Source organism: Sinocyclocheilus rhinocerous, unplaced genomic scaffold (assembly GCF_001515625.1).
Source record: "Sinocyclocheilus rhinocerous isolate Xijiao unplaced genomic scaffold, SAMN03320098_v1.1 scaffold1063, whole genome shotgun sequence".
NCBI classification, from domain to species: Eukaryota; Metazoa; Chordata; class Actinopteri; order Cypriniformes; family Cyprinidae; genus Sinocyclocheilus; species Sinocyclocheilus rhinocerous.
The window spans coordinates 89,382-101,085 of NW_015625586.1; the positions used below are offsets into that span (position 1 = coordinate 89,382).

At 37.1% G+C, this 11,704-nt stretch overlaps 1 protein-coding gene across 3 annotated transcripts in view; it reads right to left on the bottom strand.

The window, feature by feature from the left end:
* Nucleotides 1–11,704, bottom strand: part of LOC107754129 (signal transducer and activator of transcription 3) — a 43,607-nt gene that overhangs the window by 7,424 nt on the left and 24,479 nt on the right. For all 3 annotated transcript variants that reach the window (XM_016570460.1, XM_016570452.1, XM_016570468.1), the window contains exons 3-19: nucleotides 9,279–9,522; nucleotides 8,818–8,910; nucleotides 8,048–8,129; nucleotides 7,859–7,959; nucleotides 7,588–7,739; nucleotides 7,341–7,499; nucleotides 7,164–7,256; nucleotides 7,025–7,084; nucleotides 6,911–6,940; nucleotides 6,577–6,670; nucleotides 3,334–3,381; nucleotides 3,146–3,229; nucleotides 2,438–2,536; nucleotides 2,215–2,350; nucleotides 685–737; nucleotides 476–570; nucleotides 224–363 (exon numbers count right to left, since the gene is read on the bottom strand). In XM_016570460.1, the coding sequence (XP_016425946.1) occupies nucleotides 224–363; nucleotides 476–570; nucleotides 685–737; nucleotides 2,215–2,350; nucleotides 2,438–2,536; nucleotides 3,146–3,229; nucleotides 3,334–3,381; nucleotides 6,577–6,670; nucleotides 6,911–6,940; nucleotides 7,025–7,084; nucleotides 7,164–7,256; nucleotides 7,341–7,499; nucleotides 7,588–7,739; nucleotides 7,859–7,959; nucleotides 8,048–8,129; nucleotides 8,818–8,910; nucleotides 9,279–9,522 (1,763 nt within the window). The remainder of the gene's footprint in view (nucleotides 1–223; nucleotides 364–475; nucleotides 571–684; nucleotides 738–2,214; nucleotides 2,351–2,437; nucleotides 2,537–3,145; nucleotides 3,230–3,333; nucleotides 3,382–6,576; nucleotides 6,671–6,910; nucleotides 6,941–7,024; nucleotides 7,085–7,163; nucleotides 7,257–7,340; nucleotides 7,500–7,587; nucleotides 7,740–7,858; nucleotides 7,960–8,047; nucleotides 8,130–8,817; nucleotides 8,911–9,278; nucleotides 9,523–11,704) is intronic.

Consider the following 11,704-nt stretch of genomic DNA (forward strand, 5'->3'; position numbering starts at 1 on the left):
GAATGAGACGTGTGTGAGAGAGAAGGGGTCGTCGGAGAGAAGAGAGCGAGAATGCGCGGCTGACGTTATTGCCTGTGCCGCTGGTAACAAAACGGATCGGCTCGAAATCGGAAAGAAGTGAGACTGACCGGTCGATCACTGATCCGGGCCGATCATGAGGAAAATCGTCCGATTCCGATCCCTGGCCGATCGATCGGTGCATCTCTAATGGAAATGCATTTACCATTGATGTCCTTCTCGACCCAGGTGAAGGTAATGCCTCCCTCTTTGCTGCTTTCACTGAAGCGCAGCAGGAATGTCCCAGGAGGCTTTGGGCTCAGGATTGCCCTCTCTCTTTCTTTACTGATGAAGCCCATAATATACCTAAGACACACACGCACACAAAAGCTCGATATATCCACCGAAGCAGTGATTGATGTAATGAACTATGAATACTGCATGAATGCACACAGCAGAGTGCAGCAGGAGTTCTCACCCTTCATTCCATAGAGCCAAAATATATTTCTTCACTAGGTCGATAATGTTGTCTAGCCACACCCAGAATGAGAAACCTTTTCCTGCCATGTTTTCCTGCAACACACAAACACAAGCACAACATGTTTAGGAAAGAAACTGGATCAGCTGGTCTGATCTGCTCTAAATTTAAAACAGAATAGGGAACAAATGTTTGTTATAGCAACATACTTTGCAGAACTTGGCCCATGTGATCTGGCAACCAGAGTAGTTTACACAAGGACCTACACAAAGACAGAAATGCACAATTAAACAGAGATTCATGGCAACATTAACAGTATAATTTCAATCACATCATTTACAATAATATAACATTTTCTTAAGAAGCGATCACTTATCATACATACAAGTACCAACAATAGTACTGATAAAAAAAAACATATCGAATCTTTCAATTTAATTCTTTCCGGGAGAGACCTTTTTAAAAATATATTTTAGTATATTTTCTGAGCAAAAACATTGTCATTTAAAATTGGACATCCTGTTAAAATATATTTTACATTTCTTACACAAGTCACAAACTGGTTTCTGTTCCCCTTTCAATAAATATGAACGAGTGGGTCTTGAATGTCCAATACAACATCTTGTATACACAACCTGGACATATCTATTGTCAAAATAGTAATTGCTTTTCAATCACCTCATAGAGTTTGTTGTTTATGCATTCATTGCATTCCATTTGCCATTTATTATTAATGTACAGATTCAATATAAGTTTTACATCAGATACTGGAATAATACATTCTGTTATTTCCAACATAACAGCTTCCTTAGCCACTTTATCTGCCTGTTCATTGCCGACCAATCCCATATGGCCAGGTATCCAACAAAAAATCTTGTTTCTTTAAAGAGTCAAATTCTTCTAGAATACTAATAATTGTAGGATGTTCAGTTTTCAAAGACTTAAGTGCTTGTAGGCAGGACATAGAATCTGTGCAAATTAAAAAATGATGTTGTTCCTTTTCTATTTGTTATAGAGCTAAAAGTAATGCATAAGCAGTGAGCTTTGTCTAGCGATACTCCCGCCAAAAAATCTCTTGAACCAATCACTACTGTGGCAGACACATGTTCATCTGTCTTTGATCCAAAATGAAAACTTATGTTGCCACCAAAATATTAAGCAGCACAATGGCAACAAATCAGTATATCAGAATGATTTCTGAAGGATCATGTGACAGTGAAAGCTAGAGTAATGATGCTGAAAATTCAGCTTTGCCATCACAGGAATAAATTACATTTTAAAATATATTCAAATAGAAAACAACTATTTTAAATTGTAGTAATATTTCACAATATAACTGCTTTACTGTTTTTTTTAATCAAATAAATTCAAAGTCAAAATCTTGCTGACCCAAACCTTTAAACGGTAGTGTATAAAAAAAATGCAAGATTCATATAGATATATAATGCAAAAGTCATAAAAAATGCAATATTATCAAAGCCAAATAAATTATGTGATTAATACTAATAAAACCACTGAACAGAACTAAAAATGCTTCTATTTTGCAATTATTTTCATATTTTTAATATTACAAATTAGTAAATCAGCATAACAATTTGAGAGAAAAGTTTATATATTTCTTCATTTTGTTTCTCCTTTTTTGTCAGCGTCCTCCAACTTATTTATTTATAGGTTTAATTGGAAAAAAATCTAGATATTCAATACTTTTTTAACTCCACTGAATACTATAACACAAATACCCAGAAGTTTCTCTGCAAGTGTGGTGAGCTGCTCGATGGTAAGTCCTCTCTTGGTTGTGGATGAAAACTGCCAGCTGAGCACCTCAGCCACCTGATCCCACGTTCCTACTGGAGGTTTGGTGAAGAAATTCACGTTCTGTGAAGACAGAGGAAGAATTCTCAGTAACTTACACAAGCTCTTGTGATAACAGTAAGTACGGCTCGCTGTGGATTCATTTCAAACCTTAGGATGGTTGGTCAGCATGTTGTACCACAGGATGGACGCCCATGCGTTTGGCATTTGACAGATATTAGAGATGACCACCACTGGGAGAGAATGTGTCTGCACAGAGATAAAAGACATTTACATATAATCTAGAATAACAAATCCTGCTATTTTTGTACAGCTTGCTCAGTTGGAAATCTGAGACCTGAGGCTGAATAATTCTCAAGCAAACAGAGCCGGATGGCTTAATTATCTCGTTTAATTAACCTGCTGTGTGTGTTGGTATTTTATGTGACCCTGTTGTGTCCATCCACAGGAAACGAATGATTTTGCATGTTCTCTTATCAGCACATAATAGGCATGTAGGTTTAATAAGTGGCAGATCACCCAAGGACAAGCTGCCTGGTTACATATTCATATCCTCCCACTGCTGGTACCATGACGACAACCTATCACAATGACCTTATTGGCTTTCAGTACGCTGAATCAATCAACTGCAGCAGTGTGATGGACTTAATCGGTACTCAAGAGTTTAATATTATTATCATCTTTGATTTGATAAACAGCCCAACAGGACAGCGCCTTTGTGACAGGAACCCTGTCATGATAAGACCTGTCTGACATTTTATTTCATTCTAAAACACTGATAAAAATGAAAGCATCGTTTTTAAATGAACTAATCATTTAAGCATCCAGTGAGTGTTGTTTATGGATGTGGTTTTTCACCTCAAGGTCGATCTTTAGTCCTTGGTGGTAGACCTCGGTCTCAAAAGTGATCAGATGCAGTTCTTCGGTCACTATCAGAGACGCCTGTAGTTCAGAGGGCAAAGGTCAATGTTTACACTGACTTCTTCACTAGAAACCCTGAATCAAATGAATAACTGTGGCATAATGCTAATTATACAAAGACTTACGTCACTGTTGGTTCGGCCTCCATTGCCACATCTCTGCTCTCGAAGAGTCTGAAAGACAGAAGAACAAATCAGGACTAATTCAAGCAACATTCAGCCAACAGCTGATCTAGTCTTCTTGAAGTTTGTAGGGCAGATTCAATGAACTGTTTTTTTTTTTATGAATAAAAATATAGTAAGTAATTTACTGTAAAAATATAAATGTGATTCTTCAACTACAAGCACTTTATGTCCCAGGGGTTGATTTTTATGAAAATATAAATGTTTTTTTAAATATATCTTTAATATTTTTTAATTATTTAAACACCTTTTATGCTTAGATGCTTTTATTTACATTTTTAAACTATGATGAGCTTAACAAGAAGTGAAATAAATCTACTGATTTCCTGGTGATAGTAAGATGAAGAGAAAATATGGAAAACACTAAATTAAATAATGTGTAGGAAGACACAATTTTCAAGGGTGTGTGGAAAACGAGGGACAGTTTATCATTAAACCCTTAGATATAGCTAATTATTTTAACACTTTTTTCATTAATAAAGTGAAAATGTGCTGTTTTAATTTTAGTCCCATTGATCAAAATACAGTAGAACAGATGTTGCTTTCAATTCCAGATGACAAATCTTGTGGAGTTGATATTTTGGATGGTAAATTTCTGAAAATAGTAGCTAATCAGCTCTCTCAACCAATTTGTCATATATTTAATAGATGTTTGCTTAGTGGTGTATAGCCAAATCTTTGGAAAGAATCTAAAATTATACCATTACTAAAAAAGGGAAAAACTTACTTTTCAGGTCCTAACTGTAGGCCAATTAAGTATACTTCCTATTTTGAGCAAGCTCTTGGAGAAGATTATTTTTAAGCAAATTTGAAAATATTTTAGAATTAATGGATTACTTACTAATGCACAACATGCTTACAGACCAGGACACTCCACAAGTACCGCTCTTATACACATGACAGATGAATGGTTAGCATGTCTAGATGATAAGAAATTGATTGGTGCTGTTTTAATAGACTATACAGCAGCTTCTGAAGTTATTGACCATGATATTCTTATTGCTAAACTTAAATGTTATGGTTTTTCACTCACAGCTCTTGAATGGATTGGAAGTTATCTTTCTAATAGAAGACAGAGAGTGTTTTATAATGGTTCTTTCTCGGAGGCTAAAAATACCTATTGGGTGTTCCACAAGGGAGTTGTTTAGGTCCATTATTGTTCTCTATCTTTATAAACGATTTACCATATGTTGTTGATAAGGCAAATATAGTTATGTATGCTGATGATTCTACAATGTTTTCTGCTGCACATACATTAACTGAGCTTCAGGAAAATTTAAGTGATGGGCTGTTAACAATTACGAAGTGGGTTCGATTTAATAAACTAATTTTAAATATAGAAAAAACTAAATGTATTGTTTTTAGTTATAAAAATAATATGACTAAGGCTGCTGATTTGAATTTATTTATTAATGGTCACCAGAACAGGAAGTTGTGGCCTAATGGTTAGAGAGTCGGACTTGTAACCCAAAGGTTGCGGGGTTCGAGTCTCGTACCGGCAGGGATTGTAGGTGGGGGGAGTGAATGTACAGCGCTCTCTCCCACCTTCAACCACGACTGAGGTGCCCCTTGAGCAAGGCACCGAACCCCCGAACCCCCAACTGCTCCCCGGGAGCCGCAGCATAAATGGCTGCCCACTGCTCCGGGTGTGTGTTCACAGTTTGTGTGTGTTCACTGCTGTGTGTGTGCACTTTGGATGGGTTAAATTGTTAATTAAATTGCTAATTCCAAGTATGGGTCACCATACTTGGCCACATGTCACGTCACTTTCAGTGGAACAAGTAACAAATGTTAAGCTGTTGGGTGTGATACTTGACAATATGTTGTCCTGGTCCAAACATATAGATTATATAGTAAGCAAGCACTATGGGAAAAGGTATAGCGGTGGCCAGGAAATGTTCAGAATTTATTCCATCTTTAGTTTAAAAAGATGTGGTACAGTCATTAGTTTTATCGCATCTTGAGTACTGCCCTATGGTATGGTCAAGTGCATCTGAGAAACACCTAAAAAAAAACTTCAGATGGTTCAGAATAGAGCAGCCAGACTAGTGCTTCATTATCCATTTCGGGCTAATGTTAGTGATCTGCATAGAAAGTTATCATGGTTGCTGGTGAAGGTCAAATTACATTTACGATTGTTGGTATATTTTCATAAAGTAATCAAGTATCAAACTCCTTGTTTTTTCTTTGAAAAGCTTGTTTATGTGGGACTTAGACATGATTATAAAACACGTCAAGTGATTAAGGCTCAACTTTCTTTACTGCGTCCACAAACAAATCTGATGAAAAAGACTGTACTTTATCGAGGTTCTGTCGTTTGGAATATGGTTCCCATAAATATATGAAAGAGTAACTGCACATACTGTATGTATTAAGAAAGAAAATGTGAAGATTTACTTATATGTAGATGTATATTTTGACTGCTGCTACTGCTGCTACTGCTGAGAGTATAGTTTTGTAGATGTACATTTTAAGTGCTGCAATTGCTGAGATGTATAGTTTTGTGATGGGACAAGTGAAATTGTATTCTTGATTGTTTTTTATTTATTTGTAAGACTGTTTGTCTTGAATTGATTTCTGGACCCCAGGAAGACTAGCAACCACTCTGTGGAAGATAATGGGGATCCAAATAAACAATAAACAATACTGGGTGATTTTTTATTTGTGGGATGGCACTTTATTTTAAGGTATCCTTGTTACACATATTACATGTACTGTTATAATTACTAATACTTACTATTATAATAACAATTAATTATGCATAATTACATGCAAGTAACCCTAAGCTAAGCCCTAACATATAGTAAGTACATGTAATTAATTAATATTACTCCGTATTATAAGGACACTGTAACAAGGACACCTTAAAATAAAGTGTAACCTTGTTTTGTTTTTACACAAATGATGACTGTCTCAGTCAACCATCATTTTTGCCTCTAATAAAAGTTCAAATGTTAGTGTACTTGTTTACGAAAAAAAAATATATCACTAAAGAACATGCTTGTGATTAAATATATTCAATACTGGACATTATTAGTACACAAATAAATAGAGTGTTTAAAAAGTGTGTTTTAAGAGAGTTTAAATTTGCTTCCGAGGGCCAGCAGTGTCCCACGCAACTCACAAATTCCAAAAAACAAAGTTCTGCGCTCTGGAAAAAAAGACTGGCGTAATGGCTGAGCTTACCAGATGTTTGAACTCTGCTGACAGGCTGCCATTGTTGGATTCCTCCATGTTCATCACCTTCGTGTTGGTGCCAAGGATGTTGAACTTTCGTGAACTAAAGGAAAAGAAACAGAGGACTCTACAATGCAAAAACTTTTACAGGAACTAGCAAGGAGGAGACCTCTTTTCACAACATTTTTTGTAATCGTGCAATTTAAATTGATGATAAAAATGAAACTTCTACAAAATATCTGAAATATTTATTTGAATGCCCAAATACTAGCCAATTTTTTAAATCAGCCTATAACAACAAATAACCATATGACAATTTAATCTTTTTAACCTCAAAACTCACCCTCGGATGGCTGCCCCGTCACCTGACTCCCTGCAGAACACAGGAGGAAAAGATTAAAAACTGGCACGTCAAAGTAATTTCATTCTGATGTCACAGGCAGGATGTGGGACTTACTTGTCAATACACACTTTTATTTTCAGCTGGTAATTCAACTCTGGGAATTTCACAAGTAACCTGAAAGAGAGGAGGTGGAAAAATTTACAATTTGGGTCTAGACGTCTTTCCCTTATGACTCACCTCTGTGTGTACCCACCTGACTTTGGTGGTGAACTGAACTCCTGTTTTGATGACAAGTGGTCGGTCAGGGTGCATGGGCATACAAGGCTGCCTCTCAACAACAAACGCACTGCAGTGACACAAGCAAACATTAATGATCAGATCCTGCTTCGTTGCATTAGAAAGTTTACACACCGAGTTAGTGATTTCAAACCTCTTCATAAGGCTGCGGAACAGGTCTACGATCTTCTCCTCCAGAGCTGGGCGGTGTTGAATAATCGGATCTCCTTTGTAGGAGACCTTCTGTTGAAGCTCCTCCAGTTTCTTGATCTGCTGTCTTATCTGCAACTGTGACTCAGCCAAAGAGGTGATCCTGAAAAACATAGCGATTTAAAAAAAATAAACCAATCCACAAAAAGGTGAGATTTAAAAACAGGTTTGGATATGAATGGACTGTGTACCATGTCTCTAAGCGGTCCAGGCAGATGTTCGGTGGTCCTCCAATGCAGGCGATCTGCTGTCTCCTCTTCCAGTCGGCCAGTTCTTCATCTGTCAGATTCTTCTGCACAAAGTCCATGGCAGACAGCAGCCCTGCCATCTCAGTCACTATTTGCTATTTTGAAAAAAAATGTTGAACTTTTGACCCTTGGGTGATCAGTGTGAATGGAATGAACGACTCACTGGGCGGTATTTTCAAAACCCTGTATTTTGTGACTTGATTCTGTATCTCACCCTCCTCAGCTGATCCAGAGCGCTCAGCATCTGCTCCAGCTGAGACATCTTCTGCCTGGTGGCTGCTGCCTGGCTGTTTCCATTCAGGTCCTGGGACAACTCTGAATCGTAACAGATTTGATGAGATTTTATCAGTGATTGAGGTTATTTGAGACAGGAAAAAATGACAGGAACATGTACTTATCATACCTCCAGCACTTTTAAGAGTTTTGTAGTTGAAGTCAAAATCATCTTGCAGATTTTCCAACATCTTCATCTTCTGCTCCATATCCTGTATAGAAAGAGTAAGGCAGCTGGATGAGTGAGAGGTTGTACCCCATAAGGGGTAAAATATGAGACCCTCATATTTTGTGCTCAAGGGCAATATATTAAAAAAGGGCTTTCAAACTGAGGCTATAACGGGGTGCTAGGGGTTTTGTGGAATATTTCAGAGAAAAATGAAGAAAAAAGGTCAAATAATGCTAAAAAAAGGTCAATAAATACAGTAGGTATTACATTTTTTTTTTTACATTTTTTATATAAGAAATGGTCAGAAATCAGTAGATTAATCACAATTCTTCTATTCTATTGACAGCCCTAGTTGCATCTCTTCAGGTTTTCGCATCTATCAATACTATAACAGTGAACAGAAAAAAATATAGTGTCAACAACATAATAAAAAATAAATATTTTCCAAAAAAACAAAATGGGTAAACAAAAATTTGTCTTTATACATAAAAAAACATCTAGCTGCCTTAATATTTTAGGGAGAAGATCACTTGCAAGAGGATCATTATATCTGAGGGTCTGTGGCATCACAAGTTTGAAAACCCCTTTGCAAGATAAATGCCATTAAAGAAAAGATTTTTGTGTTTAAAACAGCAACTTTTGGGGAGATGATAAAGGGGTGCATATGTACCTGTAATTGTGAACAAGACAAATCAAGGTGGGTCAATTAAAGTGTGATTTTATGTACCAACCTGTACTCTCTTCCTAATATCCTGCAGGTTGTGTTCCAGTATCTGCTGTTTTTCTGTCACCACAGTGCCAGTGGGATGGGCAACCTGGCCATCCTAGAGGTGTGAAAGAAATTGGAGAAACAGAAATCTGAATATGTCCTTACAAAGTGGAATTCATTTCCAAGCACTTTATATGTACTATTACTGTGTGTTTGACTGGAAAGGACCTGAAAACTGGTTTGGGGAGTATAAAAATATGTATACTGTGTGTAATTTAATTGTGAATTTATTTATAAATGAAACCCAGATGGAAGGTTTAAAAAAAAAAAAAAAAGTAATTTTCTCTCTTAAAATGTATTTACCATAGAACCCCATTGAGTACATCACCCACGAGTAAATACATCATTCATCTGTATGTGTTTAAATTTGCCTATTCATGATTGTAGTTGTGCATGTATGCATATATGTGTGTGTGTGTCTACCTGCTGTGCAGTAGTGGCCGTCTGCAGCAGACGCTGCTCTTCCCACAGGCAGCGGGCCACGATGCGGGCGATCTCCATGGGCTTCTCCAGATACTTGCTCTGCAGGTGCTGTTTGATGCGCCGCAGGTTGTGTTGGTACAGGACATTGTTCTCCTGCAGGAAGCGGCTGTACTGCTGATCGATCTCCCCCAGCAGGTTATGGAACACAAGCGTGGCGTGAGACTCCTTGTTGGCCGCATACGCCCTGTGACAGACACAAGCAAACAGGCTCATGTGATGGATAATGAGCAGCTTCCTCCATTCCATACATGCATTTGACAATCAGACGTGTCTTTACCTGCAACAAAACCAAAGCTTTTGTCAACGACTTCTGCCTTCGTCTAAATGCTAAAAAACCGCAAAAATTGACAAATTAGTGTGTATTTTGAAAGCGTAGGTACGTGTAGGTATGTATCACTGCAGTTTGCTGTCATCATCAGTCACATGATCTGAATTTTTCTGCTGTTACTCAGCACAAATTCCAAACTGCTGACCTCATTCAGCAGGCTGCCATCACGGAGAAACACACATCACAGTTATCCATTACGCCAACACGGTATTCAAAATATCCTACAACCAAACCAGCAATACTTTCGCAGAGATGTCGTCCTTATTATAGTTATTATAATAATAATAATTTTAAGTGTCTAACAGCTGGTTCAATCCCTTTAACGTTTGCCAACTGACACACATTAGCACATTTCCCAGTGTCAACAATGGCACATGAAAATATTGTCACATAAAATAACTATGTGTCTAGGGTAAGCAGTATGACCAAGATGTTAGATCACAGTACGAGTAATTTGATATTAAGTTACTGGGTTTATGTTGTGATACGGTTATTTGCTAGAAAAGTTTGTTTTATTAAATAACCAGGTGGAAATACATATTTGTTGATAAATAAATAGTACTTAATTTAATTAGATTATTTTCTATTTGGGTTGGCATCAGTGCAAACAGCTTCACAATTCACTCCTCTCAAGTGTAAATAACATAAAACAGGCTTGATATCTACTGTGGTATAAACGAGACATTAAAATCTGCTGGTTGACACAATTCTACCATCTTACATGTGTCATGCTTCTCTAAATAACCTTTTTGATAACTGCAAATTTAATGAGATCAAATAATGAGTGAAGACCGTATGTATCTGCATAAACAAAGAATTGTGTTTGAATGGTTGAACTATCACCACTAGTCTTTGACCTAAAGCAATAATGTGTTTTTTATCAGTATATTACAGGCTTCATTATACTACTGATGATTATGTTCCTCTGAGCACTCAAGCAAACAATCCATTCAGAAAGTTCTGACACTGTCAGCATGAAACAAACCAAACATCCCACGGGTTATTTGTATTGTCTCATGTTTACTTTAACCACACTAATGAGAAAACTGAGTGCATGTGAGGGTGATGTGAAGGACGATGACTTTAGGCTTTCAAGGTGAAATGCAGCTCTGAAATTGTACAACAGAGAATCAAAACTCTAAAAGTTTAGAAAAGTTTAAAAAACTCACAAACACTTAATATGCTGCAACACAATGGTTCTCTAAGTGTGGTGCTGCCCCCTATGAGAGCATATGGGAGATTTCACTAGTTGACAATCAAGATTACCCAGCTTAATTTTCTTTACATTTTTTTTTTTTGCTCCGCTCTTTCGATTTAAAGATGCATACTGTGAGACAGAAACCGGACATGAGGAGATGAAACCGGACATGAGTCATTTCAGAGTGACATTTCATACTCAAAACAGAATCACAAAGCAGCTATTCAAACTGATGCTATGAGGAAATTCAGAGGGAAAAAAGGCACTGGCTCGTGTTATTGTTCAAAGCAGACTTTCCAGGAGCGCTTTACGGGCAGAGGCGTGACATCACTAAAGATGACTCTAAAGATGATCATTAAAAATCATTCTAAGAATAAGGAAGTGCAGTTCAAACATGATATCTAGGTGTGGTTAGAGCTTATGAGCATGATAACAAGCTGCTAAAAAACACCTCCACGTGGCCAAGTGATTAATATCTTCACTTCTCTTGGTGTCAGAAAGTCTTTAAAGGTCCCATATTGTACACCTTTCTGGAGTTTTATTTTAGGTTTTGATGTCCTTAAGAATATATATTTGCGGTATAAGTACCAAAAACATTATTAATTGTGGCTGGAACAATAATGTCGCTGTAAAAATAGTTGCCTGCTGAAATTGAAATGTATTTACATCTTCATCATGACTAGATAGACGCGGTGAGTTTGTCTTTACTATACACGTTAGATGTGATCCACCTCATAGTAACAATCCTGTCAGATCGTCCATCCTTTGAGTGAGAGTGTAACGTTACAGGTCGGCCGATCTGGTTTCGTGGTTAAAGTGAACCTTTTCGACATGTTTCCG